Source organism: Mesoplodon densirostris, chromosome 2 (genome assembly GCF_025265405.1).
Source record: "Mesoplodon densirostris isolate mMesDen1 chromosome 2, mMesDen1 primary haplotype, whole genome shotgun sequence".
Taxonomy (NCBI): Eukaryota; Metazoa; Chordata; class Mammalia; order Artiodactyla; family Ziphiidae; genus Mesoplodon; species Mesoplodon densirostris.
The window spans coordinates 105,662,301-105,680,613 of NC_082662.1; the positions used below are offsets into that span (position 1 = coordinate 105,662,301).

General features: G+C 45.5%; 1 protein-coding gene across 1 annotated transcript in view; it reads left to right on the plus strand.

Annotated features, from left to right (window-relative positions):
* The window catches only part of CD101 (CD101 molecule), a 34,274-nt gene extending 17,897 nt beyond the window's left edge, over positions 1 to 16,377 (plus strand). The window contains exons 6-9 of the mRNA XM_060120014.1: positions 429 to 833; positions 4,492 to 4,902; positions 7,749 to 8,144; positions 16,085 to 16,377. Coding sequence (XP_059975997.1) covers positions 429 to 833; positions 4,492 to 4,902; positions 7,749 to 8,144; positions 16,085 to 16,377 — 1,505 coding nt within the window. The remainder of the gene's footprint in view (positions 1 to 428; positions 834 to 4,491; positions 4,903 to 7,748; positions 8,145 to 16,084) is intronic.
* The last annotated feature ends 1,936 nt before the right edge of the window (positions 16,378 to 18,313 follow it).

Sequence of the window (18,313 nt, forward strand, 5' to 3'; positions counted from 1 at the left end):
GATATGCCAAATGGAGCAGAGCCTCATGCATTCAGCCTTCTGACAGCTGCAGCCCTGGGATTGCAGAGTCTCCTGGAGCATGTGCAAAAGAGTGATGGTGCACCCAGGAGTGGGGATGAGGGAAGGAGGCCAGCCAGTGGGGCTGGGGAGCACCCCACCCATTCAGCAGCAGCTGTCTAAGCAGCAGACTGGAGAAACACTGCCTGTTTGTTGTCTCTGCTGAGAACACTCTTTAGAAGAGGGTCAACTTTAGAAAACTGAAGTCAGACTTCAGGACAGACTGTACTGTGAATCAGCTTCTACCCCCACATATTTGATACTCCCAGTGTATGAACGCATAGTTCAACGTGAGGAGGCAATGACTAGGACAACTTGTACCTCGATTTGCTGAATGTATTAGAAATTGTGTTTCACATTTCTGCCCACAGAGTCAAGTTTACAAGTTAGTCTGATGAGCCGTCAGCCACAAGTGAAATTAACCAACACCTTTGACCTGTCCTGCATAGCGAGGGTTGGCTACTCTGACCTCAAGGTTCCACTCACCGTGACATGGCAGTTCCAGGCAGCTAGATCTCGATCCTTTGATCTGCTTCTTCGAATCACCCATAATGGCACAATTGAATGGGGGAACTTCCTACCCCAGTTCCAAAAGAAGACGAAGGTTTCACAGTCTTTATTTCATTCTCAACTCCTAATCCATGATGCCACCGAGGAAGAAGCAGGAGTTTATCAGTGTAATGTAGAAGTTTATGACAGAAGTTCCCTACACACAGACGGCCCCGTGAGGGCTTCTGCCACCTCTCACCCATTGAGGATCACTGTCACTTTACCAGGTAAACACTACTTGAAATTAATCCTGCTTTTTTTTTTAAACATTCCTCCCATTTAGGGTAAGTTGTAGAATTAAAGCATAAAATACCTTTTCCCCAAGTTTGTATTATAAGTAAGCACCATATGTAAGTGATATCCAGGAAGGGAGAGGGGAGGGATAAATTAGGAGTTTGGTATTAACAGATACTCACGAGTATATATAAAATAGATAAACAATAAGGACCTACTGTATAGCAGAGGGAACTATATTCAGTGTCTTATAATAACCTATAATGGAAAAGAATCTGAAAAAAAATGTGTATAACTGAATCACTTTGCTGTATACCTGAAACACTGTAAATCAACTATACTTCAATTAAAAAAAGGAACCAGAAACAAAAACAAACACACACACACGCACGCACACACACATACACACACAAAGGGATATCCAGGTTAACATTAAGTTAATATGCACAAAATGGCCATACTGGTTTTTGTTTTTGTTTTTCTTTGGCTGTGTTGAGTCTTTGTGCCTGCAGGTGGGCTTTCACTAGTTGCGTTGAGCTAGGGCTACTCTTCATTGTGGTGCGCAGGCTTCTCATTGCGGTGGCTTCTCTTGTTGTGGAGCACAGGCTCTAGGCACGTGGGTTTCAGTAGTTGTGGCATGCGGGCTCAGTAGTTGTGGCACACGGGCTTAGTTGCTCTGCAGCATGTGGGATCTTCCCAGACTAGGGCTCGAACCTATGTCCCCTGCATTGGCAGGCGGATTCTTAACCACTGTGCCACCAGAGAAGTCCCGCCATACTGGTTTTTAAAACATTGAAATACTTGGCACACTGACGAATTATAACTGTTGCCCCTTCCCCATTTCCCATAAGTCCCCACTGCTCAGCAGCTAAAGGGAACCATGTGGCACAGCAGGGGACCTCTAGGACCAGATCCAGTGACGAGGCATTCTTTCGGATTGGTCAGTACCCATGCCTGACCAGTCATTAAATGTTTAGAATGTGTCCCCTGGTGGTATGGATAATGTAAATCCCATTAAATACATTTATCCATTCATTTTGATATGTTAATATACAAGAGTTAGAGAATTTATGATTACAGTCAAAATAATTTACCTTGTCAGTTGGTAATAGAGGATAGAGATTAAAAGTAAGACACAGGGTTTCCCTGGTGGCGCAGTGGTTGAGAGTCCGCCTGCCGATGCAGGGGACACGGGTTCGTGTCCCAGTCCGGGAGGATCCCACATGCCCCAGAGCGGCTGGGCATGTGAGCCATGGCCGCTGAGCCTGCGCATCCGGAGCCTGTGCTCTGCAACGGGAGAGGCCACAACAGTGAGAGGCCCGTGTACTGCAAAAAAAAAAAAAAGAAAAAAAGAAAAAAAAAAAAAAGAAGTAAAAGTAAGACACAACTTGGCAAATTCTGCTGTGCCAGTATCTTTCATGACTTCCATTCTCTTAGGGCAGAGTGTTCAAGAGGCTTTGATGTCATTTAGACCTGACAAGCACTGGATAGAAGCATCACTTTGGACAAGGCACTTAAATCTGTCCAAGCCCAGTGATCCCATGTGTAAATTGCTGATGTGCAGTTTAAAGATAGCGACACGTTCCTAGTACAGTGCCTGACACACCAAGCAGATGCTCAAACATGGTAGCAGTCATTATCTCAGCTACTGAGCAATATTTTTGGCAATAGTAATGATCTCCTTGTTGATTAACTCATGCCTTAATTTACTTGTCCTTTCTGATATATTTCAAATTGTTGGTTTAATCCTTTCTTCTTAAAACTTCTCTTTTCTTGGCCTTATGACACAAGATTTTCTTGGTTTCCTTCCTGACACTCTGACTGCTCCTTCTCATTCTCTTTTGCAGAATCCTCCTCCTTCACTGACTCATCCCTTTCAGTTTCATCCTCAACTTCCTCTCTTCTCATTCTGTACAGTGTCCCAAAGTGGGCTTATTCCTACCCGGGGATTCAGGCTATATACTGACAAATCCCAAATTCATTATCTTGAAATACTTCTCTTCTGATCTCCAGACTCATCAATGCAATTGCCTCTAAGACATGTCTACACTCAATATGTCAAAACATAAATACACCATTATTATCCCTCCAAAGCTGCTACTCTGACAGTGTTCTCCATGTCCCCACCATCCACTGGTGATCCAAGCAAGAAACCTGAGTCATCCACTACTCCTCCACATCTACCTCATGTCCAAACTCCCATTACATGGCAAGCAAGGTCCTTTACAACCTGATACATGTATGTCTTTCCTGCATCATCTCTTTCCACTTTCCATCTTGAATTTGAGCTCCAGCCACACTGAACTACTGGCAGTTCCTCAAATACTCTATGCTCTCTCTCATTTTTAGGCTTTGTTCAAGTCGCTTCTTTTGCATGGAATTCCTTAACCCCTTCTCCATCAGATTAATTCCTATTAAACCTTAAGACGTAGCTTAGAGATATCTCCTCCAGGAAGCCTCCCCTCACTCCCATATTTGGGTTAGACAGTCCTGCTCTGTGCTCTGACAGCCACTTCTGCATACCTCTGTCCCACCTGGGGGACACAATCCTATAATCTCTAAGCCTCTATCCTGTGTTAGTCTCTTCCTCTAAGCAGAGACTGAGGGGAGGGATCCACAGAGCCTGGAAGAGTCTGGCACATAATATAGTATGTGCTTAATAAATGTTTGTTGAAGGAAGAGTAAAGGGACCTACTGGCAGCATCAATAAGCAGTCACAAAAGTAGAACCGGTGATGTCAGCAAGAAGATAAGCATAAAATTTGGAAGCCAGGCTTTACCGTTCATCCTTCTGACAAAGCAGGAAAGCTCTGGGTTAAAGGATAGTTGACTCCATATCCATACAACGTTCCCACAGTCGAGTGGCTGCAAAGAGACACACAGTTGTAATAGCCCATGTACAACTTCCTCTTGTTTACCCATGTTTGCCGGCAGATACAATTAGACTTAGGCAAATTGTGGATCTAGGAGTATCTGGATAGTGAACACACAGGCAAAGCATTAATAGAGCCACTTTCTCTCAATTTGATTTATGAAATGCTACAGAAGAGAAGATGTCTGTGCCAAAATATTGAGGCATTTTCTTTTCTTTTCTTTTATACTGGAGTATAGTTGATAAACAATGTTGTGTCAGTTTCAGGTGTACAGCAAAGTGATTCAGTTATACATATACATGTACGTATCTATTCTTTTTCAAATTCTTTTCCCATTTAGGTTATTACAGAATGTTGAGTAGAGTTCCCTGTGCTATACAGTAGGTCTTTGTTGGTTATCTAATACTGAAGCATTTTCATGTGGAAGAGATTGGCTTTTCTGCATGACACTTCCTCCCTGCCCCGCACTCCCTATCCCACTCCTCTGGGGCAGGGATAGAATTAGGACCAGTGGATGGAAGTTATGGAGAAGGAAAATTCAACTTGATATCAGAAAGAGTTCTCCAGTGCCAGCATGTCCAAAGGTGGAATGGGTGCTTTGTCAGTTAGTGAGTTGTTCAGAGGCTGAATGAGCAGTTAGTGGGGCTGCTAAAGAGGGAATTCACCCATTTGATGGATATAGGAGGTATGGCCCTAGTTGACCTCCAATGTCCCTTCTACCTTAAAGTTCTATTTTCTAGCAAAATAACAAAAGTAATGGTACCATTCTTTTAATTTAGAGAGCAAGCTGAAAGTGAATTCAAGCAGTCAAGTCCAAGAGATCTCCATCAACTCCAACACAGACATAGAGTGTAACATCCTGTGCCAATCCACTGGAAACCTTCGGTTGGCTGTTACTTGGTACTTCTCTGCCATGTCCACTAATGCACCCTGGCTGAGGATCCTGGAAATGGACCGAACCCACGTAGTAAAATATGGGGATGAATTTCAGACCACACGGAGAAAACAAAAATTCCACGCTGAGAAAGTTTCCCAAGACTTGTTTCAGCTACACATTCTGAATGTGGAAGACAGCGATCAGGGCAAATATCACTGTGCTGTGGAGGAATGGCTCTGGTCTACAAATGGCACTTGGCACAAGCTTGGAGAAAAGACGTCAGGTCTAACAGAATTGAAACTCAGGCCCACAGGTAAACCTTGCAAGTATATTCTCACTCATCTTTCTGTAGAATTGCCATCTTCTCTTGGGCAGCTGTTCTATGGAGTGATTAGATGAAGGTAAAAATATGACCTACAGTCATAGGAATAGTGCCCACCTGCACAATGACTGCAGGACTGGATAGCCCACCAGAGCAGGCGGGGGTCCCTTTGAGTCAAGCTGAGATTCAGAGAAGCTTAGATGGGAGCAAGATCCCTTTGATTGGTTTGCTTCTCAGCCTGGCAGGCTGGTCTATGCAGCAACCCAGGGTATCATATCTCCAGCTCTCTGTAAAATAAGCTGTGTCATTCCAGTGGGGCTCTACTGTAATTTTGCAGAAAGAGAGTAATACAAAGCATATTTCTCCCACTGTGAACAGAAACTGTCCAACTCTATAGGGATGTATGGAGAGACTGCTTTTCAACATTTGGCTGCCTAAACATAAGGCAAATAGAAGTAGTCAACTGCTGGAATGGCCTACTGAGGGCATCTCCTCCTCCTCAGGAGATCTTTAAAAATGAAATAGAAATTCCATTCATTTGCATTAGTCTAAGAGTGCCATGGTCTAAATGTGGGCAGGGTTGATTAGATCTGTCAGCATTAGTTAGGTCACCTCCAATGTTGATTAAAATTAAATGAACATCACAGCTAAGGTTTGGGAACTGGCCGAGATCCAAAAGCACAATGCAAATAAGTTAATCTAGTTTGGCACTGAAAATTCTATTTTCAATGTAACATCAAAAAATAAGATTATAATGAACATAGCTATGTGTTAGGCAATTAGGAATCCAAAGATAAATAAGGCAGAGCCTTAAGGAGCTCACGGTTGGGAGCAGCAGGGTCAAAATAGCAGCTGAGCACGAGGGTCTCTTCCTGCCACTCTGGCCGCCCTTCTCCATGCCCTTCAGGCACATCTTCCTCTCTCTACTCAATGCAGGTGTTCATCAGGGACACCTGAGCCCATTTTTCTTCTTACTCTCTGTGCCCTTCAAAAGCTCTTAAATACCACCTTGGTGGTACCAAGTACCATCTTCAATGAAACAGCTCTAATTTTTATGCTTAGCCCCCATCTCCTGAGCTCCAGGCCTTTCTACCCATCTGCTTGTTGTACATTTCTACTTGGCTGACCCAGAGAGCCTCACACTCAGCATATCCCAAATCATCCTTATGTCCCAAATCATCATGATGGCGTTTATCATCTTGGCCATCCCACAAGGCTCATGGCCACTCCATTCTCCATCTGGGTGGCTGGCATCCCTTTCTCCCAGTTGTCCAAGCTGAATCTTGACAGTGTGTGCCCACCCCTTTAAGAAGTGCACACCATTTCTTAGCTCAAGCCAGCACTTCCCATTCAGAAATGTGGGACCAGTGCTGTTCAATCTTTTAGTCTATCAAGAAATGCCTAAAATCCTTTTTTGGTGACATCACTCATTTTGGAATGTCCATAATGAATTCAAATTCTTTTAAAATACTGAAGATGTCAAATAAAACATATTTGTGGGCTGTGTGTGGCTGGCTGGGAGTAGCTAGCTGTGTACCCTGGTGTAGGAAGTAAGTTAAGGAAGAGGCCCCAGGGAAAGAGACTGAGAAGGATACGTAAGAATTGTAGGAGGGATGCTTTCTCTGAAATCAAAGGAGGAGAGGATATCAGAAGAAAATGGATTTCAGTGACAGAAACTGCAGAGAGGACAAAAAAGACTGGAAGGTCTCTTGAGCTGGGAAATCGGGCCTTTTCTGGGGACCTTGGCCAGAGCATAGTGATGAGATTGGAAGGCTGATGGCAATAAAGTAGGGAGTAGGGCTTCCCTGGTGGCGCAGTGGTTGGGAGTCCGCCTGCCGATGCAGGGGACGTGGGTTCGTGTCCCGGTCTGGGAGGATCTCACATGCCGCGGAGTGGCTGGGCCCGTGAGCCATGGCTGCTGAGCCTGCGCGTCCGGAGCCTGTGCTCCACAACGGGAGAGGCCACAACAGTGAGAGGCCCGCGTACAGAAAAAAAAAAAAAAAAAAAAAAGTAGGGAGTAATCTGAGGTGAGGAAGCAGAGACAGTACCATGTAAACTAATATTTCACATGCTTCCCTATAAAGGGCAAGAGAGAGTAAAGATGGTAGCTAAAAAAGAATCTAGGATCAGACAAAGATGTTCTTTTAAAGATAGATCAATAAATATGTTTGTAGTAGAGTTGAAAATTTAGTGCATACTATAATTTATTTTGTGTGTGATTACTCTAGCCTTCCAAGTCCTCACCTGTGAGTTAAAAGGGGAACATTTTTAAAAAGTAAATGTCAAAATCTGTTTAAAACTTAGTCTAATCCAATCATGTAAATAGTCTCCTTGAGTGATATTCTAACACATGTATGAAAATGCTCAGTCTCTTGGGTAACCTCCTCTTTCCTTGCGTCTAATACCTGAGGTGATATCTGGTGTATGGGACGAGGGTAATTTGCAAAAAAAAAAAAAAGGGGTAGTGATGGAACATGGGACTTGAGGGGTGAGCTGGAAATTTTGAATGGCCTTTCTGGGAAGCAGAAGGGAGAGCTGAGCTGGGAGAAGTAAAAGCAGCAGGGCAGAACATCCTGCAAAGCTGGGTGGTTTTCAGTGTCAGGTCCAGCAGGCAAGAGGCAGACTGATGAAGGGAAGTGCCTGGTTTGATTCAGAACAGAGAATGTTCTGGAAAATATGGAAGAAGGATAAGGGTCAAGGAAAAGTGTTAAAGATGAAGGACCTGATATCTAAAAATTATAAGATGGCATCCCTTCAATGAGAAGTAGACTTTTCAGAGGAGGTGTCCTATCTAAGATCTGGGTTCTTCTCGAACTTACCGCCATTTTATTTCCTAGGAAGTAAGGTACGCATCTCCAAAGTGTCCGGGACAGAAAATGCCTCCGAGCACAGTGAGGTGGCCATCCGCTGCAGCCTGGAGAGTGCGGGCAGCCCAGCCTCCCTGTTCTCTGTGATGTGGTACTGGAACAGAGAAAATTCTGGAAGTAAAATGCTGGTGCACCTGCAGCATGATGGCTTGCTGGAGTATGGCGAAGAGGGGCTCAGGAGGCGCCTGCACTGTTACCGTTCATCCCCTGCAGACTTTGTCCTGATGATGCATCGAGTGGAGAGGGAGGATGCTGGAAGGTACTGGTGCAGGGTGGCAGAGTGGCAGCTACACGGTAACCCAAGCAAGTGGGTCAGCCAAGCATCAGACGAGTCACAGCACGTGGTGCTTACGGTGCTGCCTTCAGGTAACTAGCGCTTCATCTGCCATGGCTTGTGGTCAGGAGAATCTTTGTCTCCCCTCCTATGCTTTCCCACCCAGCTATGTTTTTTTTTTTTTTTGCGGTATGCGGGCCTCTCACTGCTGTGGCCTCTCCCGCTGCGGAGCACAGGCTCCGGATGCGCAGGCCCAGCGGCCATGGCTCACGGGCCCAGCCGCTCCGCGGCATATGGGATCCTCCCAGATCGGGGCACGAACCCGTATCCCCTGCATCGGCAGGCGGACTCTCAACCACTGCGCCACCAGGGAGGCCCCCACCCAGCTATGTTTTGCTTCTTTTCAGACTGAAAACAATTTACAGATTCCCGAAAGAAAATGACTTCGCCATTTCTCTCAACAGTAACTCAGTTTGGGCAGACAAGGTTACATGAGGTTTTGGCATGGACATATAAATGTCAAGGGCATCTGACCTCCTCCCCATCTTTCCCTCTTAAACAAAAAAGCCATCAACATTTTATCCCTTTAAATAACCAAATAATGTTTGAAGCAGACATTCTTACCTCTTGGCTGACTCTCCAATCTCAGAAGGCTGACCTGTGGGGGGAGTGAGATGAGCCATAGGGACCTGGTGACTTTGTGTTTGATCTGGTTGAACCAAAATCAGCTATATCTAAATGCTCCCTGAGTCAAAATGAACCCCCCAAAAAAAAATCTTTCTCAACGAATAAGTGGCAAGCTTCTTATTGATGTGTTCAATAAGCTATCAGATTTTTGGTCATGATAGTCATTGGGTGTGCCTCTCCTGATTGCACCTTGAAAGTCATCAAGGGAGGAAGTGTGTCCCATAGAAGTTGTTTACAGGCTCTGGCAAAAAGACAGCTGCTTGAAGACCATTGGCCAAAGGGTGACCCTTCTCTGTGTGGGAAGGTCAACTTATCCTGCTGAGTGCTCAGCTTTAGGAGGTGTGTAGAACAAGAGGTCGTGAAGGAGGAGAGGGCTTCCTTCCAGCCAGTGCAGTGCCAGGTGTGTAATAGGCATTCATTAAGCAAAAATTCCTCCAGCCAGACCAGTAAATCTTCCCAGGTGATTAAGGAGCCAGTAGATGTTGTAGCCTGCTCATCCTCTGAGCCATTTCTTTCTGGTGGGGTTTAAGGATAAGGTGAGAGGTGAGCTATAGGTTAAACTTACAGTGAGAGAGGGTCACTGGAGAGGCAGGGGTGTGGTCTTGGTGCCCCATCCCAGGAAGAGTAGAAAGGATCAATAAAGATAACATCCCTACAGCACCAGCTAGCTTTGGGGACAGTCTGTAGGAGGGAAAGAGGGCTACTGAGAACGGATGGCACCTTCTCAGAGTTGGGACAGTTGCATCCCAGCCCCAGCAAGGCTTCTAGAGTGGAAGTCAGAGTTATCTAACTTGTTCGCTGGGGTCCATCATTCTCTTCCCCTGACTATTCTTCAGCAGGATTCTTCTCCCAAGTATCCAGGGAGAATTTATCTTCCTATCAGCTTTTCTTCCATTCCAACAATTATAGGAAGTCCCCACCCGTACATGTTTTCCCACTGGAATTCCTAGGCTCTGTAGATTCCGCCATTTTTGCAGTAGAATGAATAGATAATAACTGTAAAAAGTTTATATTCTGTGGCTAAAAAGCACATCTCCTCTGAGACAGATAGGAACTTTCAAAGCATACATATACAGTTCATCTTTGTGGAATTCTTTTAAAACAGGTGTAAAGTTTTTAAAAAGATGAACTCTGGAAAGAAAATGTTACAAACTGAATGGTCTTTGTATTCTTCACAACTGAAGGAACTGGAACGCCTGTGCCATGAGAACCTGAGGGTTTTCATTATAAGTACAGTTAAGTGTTCCCAAGTAAATCTTTATAATATAGCATCTCACTTCTGCCTGGCTGTTCCTTTCTGGTAATTGGGAAGACAGTGTGGGTGATGAAAAATCCCAGGGTTTGGAATCAGACAAGCCTAGTCTCAAATTGCAGCTCTATCACCTCCCTACTAGCTATGAAGTCATACCCTGGTTACTCAGCTTTCTCATAAAATGAGGATTATGGTACAAATGCATATGAAGTATCTAGCACAGTCCCTGGTGTATTGTAAGTGCTCCACAAATGTTACCTCCTTCTCCCCTTATACCTCCAAACATGCTAGTGACACACACACACACACACACACACACACACATACATCTCCCTATGTATATATATCTATTTATGTGATAAAATATTTTAATTTGTTCAATAAATAACTATATGAGGTTCTGAGGACACACAAAAAATGTATTATGGAATCTGTTCCCACAGAGCTGAGTCTGGTGGGGAAGTAAAGTCCAACATGATACGTGTCATGAAAGAAGTCGTCTCGGGATACTAAGGAAGGAGCAGAGGCAGGGCTGGGATGAAGAGCTGGGTGGGGAGGAGACCTGGAAAGGTTCCCCAGAGTATGGGGCCTATAAAAAGGAAGGCACATGTTTTGGGAAAAGGAAAGTATATGCTAGATGATCAGAGAAACTGTGGTAGGATGGCAAGAGAGGAGGCTAGTGGGATGGAACAGGTACAGACGTCAAGTGGGTCTTTTATATGGAGCTAGGGAAGATGAGCTTTCTTTTGGAAGTTACAGAGTGTCATTGAACAAGTTCAGGCAGGAGAGTGACACATCAGATTTGCATTTTAGAAAGCTCTTCCTGGGAACAGTGTTAAAAATGAATTGAAAGGGAGGTAGGCACAGAGAAGGGAGGACTATTTGAAGTTGATTGTAGGGACCCAGGTGAGACAAGGTGAAGGCCTGAATTAAGGCAGTGCCTGTGAGGGCTGAGAGAAAGACAGGCATTCTGCATTCCGTATTAGGAGATGGGTTCTTCAGGATTTAGAGACTGATTAGGTGTATGTGGATGGTGAATGAGCAGAAGAGAATCGAGGATGAATACCAGGTTTCTGGCCTAAGGTGTATAGTGGGGACAGTCACTAAATGAGGTAATATAGGAGAAAGGACTATAGGGGAAGATGAGTTCAATTTTGAATAAGTTGGACTGGAATTGAGTTTGGAGTACTGGTGAGTCATCTAGGGAAACCTGTCCAATAAACTTCAGGATTTCCAAATGAGATCTCTACCAGTGTTATAGATTAGAAATCATCAGCTTATGGCCTATAATGATGCCCAAGGATGGATCCCTGAGATACACTGCTATTTCTCGGGGGACTGCAGCAGAGGAACCTGTGAAGGAGAATGGAAGGAGTAGCCTAGAGGTAGGAGGAGAACCAGGGTATGGTGGTATCATAGACACCAGAGGCAGGAGGGATCAAGAGTAGGGAGAGCTGACAGATTTGACTGGTGCAAAGAGGCCAATTAAGACAAAAATAGGAAAATATCCATTGGGTTTAACAATATAGGGCAGTTACAGAAAAATAGTGAGAAAAGTCAGACTGCAGGGAGAAAGTGGACACATCAAATCCAGTTCATGCTTTCAAGAGCTTTGATGTAAAGGGAAAGAGAGAAGACAAGAGCAAATGGCAAGAGGTGCAGTGAAGCTTTGCTCTGTTCTGTTTTGGTTTGAAGATGGTAGGGACTTGAGCACTGTTACATCTAGAGAGCAAAGAGCCAGTAGAGAGGAAGAAGAGGAAGATTAGAAGAGAATGGATATGACTGACAGTCCAACATCTTTTTTTTTTTTTTTTTGCGGTACGTGGGCCTCTCATTGTTGTGGCCTCTCCCGCTGCGGAACACAGGCTCCGGATGCGCAGGCTCAGCGGCCATGGCTCACGGGCCCAGCCGCTCTGCGGCATGTGGGATCCTCCCAGACCGGGGCACGAACCCGTGTCCCCTGCATCGGCAGGCGGACTCTCAACCACTGTGCCACCAGGGAAGCCCAGTCTAACATCTTGAGTGAACTTAGACCATCTCCTGATTGGAATGCTCTTTCATGGTATCTGTCCCAGATCAACACCTACTAATCATTCACCGACCAACTTAACTGCCACTTTCTCAGTGACTTACCTTATTTTCTTAGTCATCCCACCTGTTTAACATCCATCATCAGTGCCATACAATACCTTCTGAGAAGGCAAAGACTGAATGTCTTGTTCTCAGCACTAGCACAGTGCTTGGCACAGAAACAATACTCAAATACTGAATCTGTGTAGCTTCCCTCCTGGTCAGGACCAGCCTGTGTATTAATAAAGTCCAGTTTAAATACAATAGGCTACCAATTCTCACTTCTCAAATGGTTTTCTACCACCTTTATTTGGCAATTCTGGGTTGGGTTAGTTTAGGACTACTTGATAAAACTGTGAAACATATGGCTCCTGTGAAGGCAGAAAAGTTAAGAGATATTTCCCTGGTGGAATGCACCTTGCATTTTTCCTCTCCATCTTACTTCCTTAGCTATGACTAAGCCAAAGCCGGGGCTACAGCTACTTGAGTCTTTTTGTATCTCATTCTAGAGAATTCTCTGTGATTAATAGGCAAGGTTATAAAGCTTTCTGGGGACTGGATTATTTGTAGTAGAATGGTATTTGTCACTATTTCCTGGCTTTTGGGGGGTAAGGATATATTTAGAAAGTGGATTCTCAAAGGAGATATGCCCCTATCACACTGATATTTCTGGAGAGAACATGCTATTTATCAACGCTGCCCTGGTGCTTCCAACAAGGCCTGGCACATAGTGCTCAGTTCAACAAATGCTTGATGAAAAATGAGCAAGCGACTCTTCAATGGAGTTGAAACTGCTGCTGTAAGGGGCTCACTTACTCTGGGATGCACTTGTATCAGGTTACCTAATCCTGCTTTCAGTTCTTGACAGGAGCCACCCCTCCCACATGGCCACACCTGGCATGTCAGCTGCCCAAGTCTGGGGTTGGGGGTGCCTTGGTAGTCCCCTCATCATCCTCCACCTTTCTTCTTCACAAGTCAGTATTTCTGGGGTAATATCAGAAGGGAATGCTCCTCATGATGTGTTTGGCTGGGGGTAGAAGCAAGTTACAAACTAAACCTTGTGATGAAGTGTTCTCATTAGACTTTTGGCTCTGCCTTACAGGCCTTGTACTTGGAGCACTGAGCACTTACTCAGATTGCTTCAAAATGCCAAACCTTAATGGTTTTGAATGTCACTAATGCTAATCCAGATACGGGTGAGAGGCAGATGGTGGGAATGGTGACTGTGGGATCCAGAGCAAACACCGCCCTCCCAGGAGAGGTAATTTAGAAGCACTGGAGCTGACAGTTTCTAGCTGTTGGCCAATTCGGCACTGCGTAGGGCACACTTTGTCATCTTTGGATGGCAGATTGCTCTAAGCCCAGCCCCATTTAGATAGTCAAGCCCTCTGGCAGTCCCTTCACATGGAAGGTTAGAGTCTCAGTGGCAGAAAGTCCAAGTGCCAAGTTTCTTTCCACCTTCTGTGTGCCGGCCCCATCCCCCCAACATCACACCACCATCCTAGCAATGGTGACACATGGGTGCCACGGACTCTTACCTCCCAGTTCTCTGCCTCTCATGATTGGAACAGGAAGCCAGAGTCTCCCAAGTAATCATTTGACTCTCAGCTGAATGTCATCCACCCACCCAGGGGACAGAGAGATTGGAGATTTAAGGGAGAGACGTGGGCTGTGGAAGGACATGGCCAAGTCTGTGGTCCCTGCGTGAGGAATCAGCAGGTTCAGCCCTCTTTTCTGCCTGGTCTCTTGGGAAAAAGTTGCCTATGATTTTCCTAACTTTCTCAGTAGCTTTCTAGCTGATATTTATTTCTTGCTGACTCAACAAATGTGCTAAGCACTGTTTAATGCTTTATTAAGCATTATCTCATCACAACTCTAGAAATTATTATCCTCACTTGATTGACTAGGAAACTAATGATTAGAGAGAGAGGAAAAGTAATTTGTCCAAAGTCAATAGCAGTAAGTTATAGAGCCACGATTTGAACCCAGCTCTCTTTGAGACATAGTAGGTGCTCAATCCCTACTCTGCACATGAGTAGTGTGAAGTAGCAAGGCCAGAACTCTTACCCACTCTACAGCTCTATTCTCTTTCAGCATTTCAGTCTGTACCTCCTTCTTAACCACATGCTTTCAAATGTATTCAGGTAAGACCTGGGAGAAATGTTGTAGTCAAGCAGGGCCTTGGAGAGAAGGGTCAGGTAGGATGTGGAGAGGAGATGAGAAAGAATTCAAAATCTATCTTTATCATTGCCCACCCTTTCAAAAACAAAAACCAAATCTAGGATGGAGAATATAAATGAGACCAGAGAAGAACCGGGCAACAAACCCCCGTAGCTCCTTGCCAGCCCTGTTCAGAGCTGCCAGGCTAATGTTCAGTGATGATCTTTACTCTGGGTAACATGATGGCAGCTACTCCTGGGTTCCTGTGTGCGCAAATCACTCGTTCAATTGACTCATTCTTTAGTCTCCATTGATGACCTATGAACAAAGTGCTGCACAAGAGGAAAAGATGCGTAAGATATAGGCCCTCTCCTCCCGGAGTTTACAATGCAGGAGCTGGACACAGGTTTAGATTCTTTGTTAACCTCCCACAAACAGATGTCCTCCAATGTGCAAAATGTATCTGCAATGCCGAAAATGGAATTCTTGCAGCATGAGGTTGGTCGCAATGACCTCTAAACCTGTCATCTTCATCTCTAAGCGTCTGTAATCCCATGAATCCTACAGCTTAACCTCTAAAGAAGAAAGTGCTTAGGTCATTACAGTTTCCCAATAAAAGCACAGCTACTATTAGCATCAGATTTTTCAGAACAGCCCTGGTTTTGAATATCCTGTCATAAATAAATGTAGTCAGAAGACTACATTTAATAGTTGGTGTCTCTTTAAGCATATGTCTTTCTGCATCGAGAGGCTAAATCCCTGTCCTTTGACTAGTAACTCGAGGCACTGCTTCCTGGAGCCTGTGGCATTGGCAGTTCTCTCGCCTTTGCCTCCCTGACTGTGTGGCCAGGAGCCCCTGGGGGGCTGCTGGTGCGTGCTCTGTGTGTCCATGTGTTGACAGAGCTTCCCCTCAGACTGCAGCTGCCGGATGCTTCAGCATGCCTTTATATAGTAGCCTTTGCCCATGTGGTTGCAGTGAATCCAGTTTAATTCAGATCAGCAAACGTTATCAGGCACATGTGCTAGGCACTGCAAGGACTATAGAAACAAAGGACACTGTCAGACCTACTCAAGTAACTGTGATGACAAAGATGGTTAAAAGGGGATGAACGAGGTCTAAACAAAGGCATGTGTGAGAAGAGGATAGAAAGAAGAGGAAAGCTGTGCCTGAGGAGAGGTGGGAGGCTGGAGTGATGGAGAGTGAGGCCAGTAGGACCTCGAGGGTACGGTGCAGTGAGCACGCCAGGTAGAGGTAAGAGCAAGAGGGGAAAGGAGCTGAATGGGGGTGGGGGAGTGTGAGACCAGTTTGAAGATTCAGGAAGGGATGGTGCTTCTTACTTGTAGCTGCTGTTGTTTTATAAGGACAGTGCAGAGCGTGCGTGTGCACGCGCGTGTGTGCACACGTGTGTGCGTGCGTGTGCGTGCATGTGTGTGTGTGTGTGTGTGTTTTCAGAAGCAGCAGTGGGAATAACTCAGTTAAAAATTCAGGACCAGCAACAGAGTTGGGAACGAGGGTTGAATTATAGATATCTTTTCTGAGGAAAGAAGATTAAAGGAGAGGTTTTCTTTTTTGTTTTGTTTTTCTTTCGGGCTGTTCGTTTTAAGTAGGTCATGGGAACCTCTGGTGGTTGGAAATTGTTGGGTGAGGGGGAGTCAGGCTGGAACAGGCCATCCTGGAGCTCTCTTCTCCCAGCTCCCTTTCCTTTGCTCCTCGCATGTGATTTAAGGGGCACACTGCCATGTGGCCCCGTTATTCTTACATATATTTTCCTGTAAGAATAAATCCCAGAAGTGTTTATAAGTGATGAGTACAAGTAAGCTGGAGACTAATTATTCTCTTTGTTTTCTTCCTTTCTGTTGCAGAGCCCACGTTTCCTTCCAGGATCTGCTCGTCAGCACCTTTACTCTATTTCCTATTCATCTGCCCTTTCGTTATGCTCATCCTTCTGTTCCTTTCCCTCCTCTGCCTGTACTGGAAGGCCAGGAAGTTGTCAACTCTGAGTCTAAACATACAGAAAGAAAAGGCCCTCTGGGTGGACCTGAAAAGGGCTGGAAGCAGGACCACACACAGACTGGAAGAGGACGGTGAATACAGTTGGATCCCGAGAGGCACCTGCAGCCCTGTGGAAAGAGTGTGGACTTTGGAACTGGACTGACCAGCAGAGGGGTGGCCCCTGCCTCTGTCCCCCTCTGAGTCTGCGGCCTGGGGTGAGGTACCTAGGACTCAGAGGGAACGTTTATTGAGCGCGTATGTGGTGCCAGAAACCGTTAAGTGTTTCTTCGTGTGTCACCTCATCTACCCATTGCATCCCCCCCAGGAGCTAGGTGACTCTGTTACACTGTCTTCCGCTTGCCACACCTCACGAGGCTTAGGCTCCCCATCCATAAGATCTGTAAGGAGAGGAGTACCTCCCTCACACAGCTGCTGGGGATTAAATGAGATCCCATGGCAGAGCCCAGGGCGATGCTTCCCTCTCTTACGTCACTGATTCCCTGGACAACACTCAGTGGTCCTGCTACACTGGATCCAGGTAATCTTTTGCCTCCAGATAAGAAGCGTAGGAAAGGACCTGATGCCAGCAAGGAAAAGGGGTTGGGACTATGCCCTTCATTCACATCAAATCTGCCACCCAATCAGACTGTGACTTCTTTCAAGGCAGAAATCCCATTTTCTCCTCCACTCCATCTCCATCCCATCTATAAATGCCACTGACGAGCAAGCTCTGCATAGTAGGTGCTTAATCAGTATTGGTTCTTTAGTGAAAGGATAAGGTATTTTGTAGCCTGACTTTCTTTTCTTTTTTTTTTTCTTTCTTTTCTCCATAAGACTTATTAAGTCATGGCTAAGGAAAAACTTTAAAAAAAATTTTGCAACAGTGCTCCATTCAGCTCCCCAAGGCCTCATATCTCCCTTTCCTCCCCACACCCAAAGGTCCATCTGGCTCCTGGCTCTTCTTAGCCAAGGCCTTATTTTCCTTGACCTGACAGCACCAGGTAGCAGGAAAGGAGCCTGTGGCAGTTATCTGAGGGCAGAGGAGTTAACAGTGCCACCATCCCGTCCTGCGCCGGCGGGGGCCAGGAGTTCAGGGGGAATAGTCATCTCAGCACCCTCTATTCTCAGCCAGGAAAAGTCAGGAGGAGGGGGATGGGGAGTGTCATGGCTGAAGGCTTCCAACCACTGTCCCCTAGGAGATAACAACTGTCCGCACTGGGCCTGGGGTCCCCTCACCTTTGTTTCAAAAGCAGCTTAGGCCCTGTTGTAGCCAGAATTGGAAATCAATCAGTGCCACCTAACAGACATGAGAAAACACATCTATTTATTATCTATGTGACCAACAGGGTTGCTTTAACACTCATTAATTTGCATTTCCAAGGATAGCAATTTATTTTTAATTATTTTATCAGGCACACACGTCCTCTCCAAACATAATTAGTTCCTTTGCAAGGGGATTTTTGGTGGCTATGAGAACTCCCACTGCAGGCCTACCGGTTCCTTGAATTCATCTCCCTTTGTAGCCTCATCTGAAATACTCCAAATGTTTTTTTAAACAGGTGAGAGCATTTATTTCTTCTCTCTCAGGTAAGGGAGCAAATTTTTCCAAAAGCAAAGCTAATGTTAAGATTTCTTAACATTGAAGTGTGATGCTCCGCCCCCCCCCCCCGTTTTTTGCAGAAACCTGTATTTTAATTGAATACTGAAAGGAAAGAGAATGGAATTGAGCCCCATCAGAGAATCAGAATAGATCCTGGTGCTGCCCCCATTTCAGGTACTCTTACCCCCAACCACTGTTCTCCCTCCTTGCCTGGATACTGCCTTTCAGCTCTCAGCTCAAACACCAGTCTGTCACATTTGACTGCACAGACCAGACACTCAAATATCCGACTGCCCCACCCAGAGCAGAGCATGGGAATGATTACTGCCCAGTGAGCACCTCCTGGGTGTCGAGCACTGGGATAGGTGCAAGGGATCCAGTGGTGACTCAAGCAGACTCCACCCTGCTCCCCTGGGACTATCACCTAGTTTTTTCTGGATGCTCTGTTTTCATTAATGGGAACTAGATAGAGCACGTTGGATTTTCTAGGACGTCACAC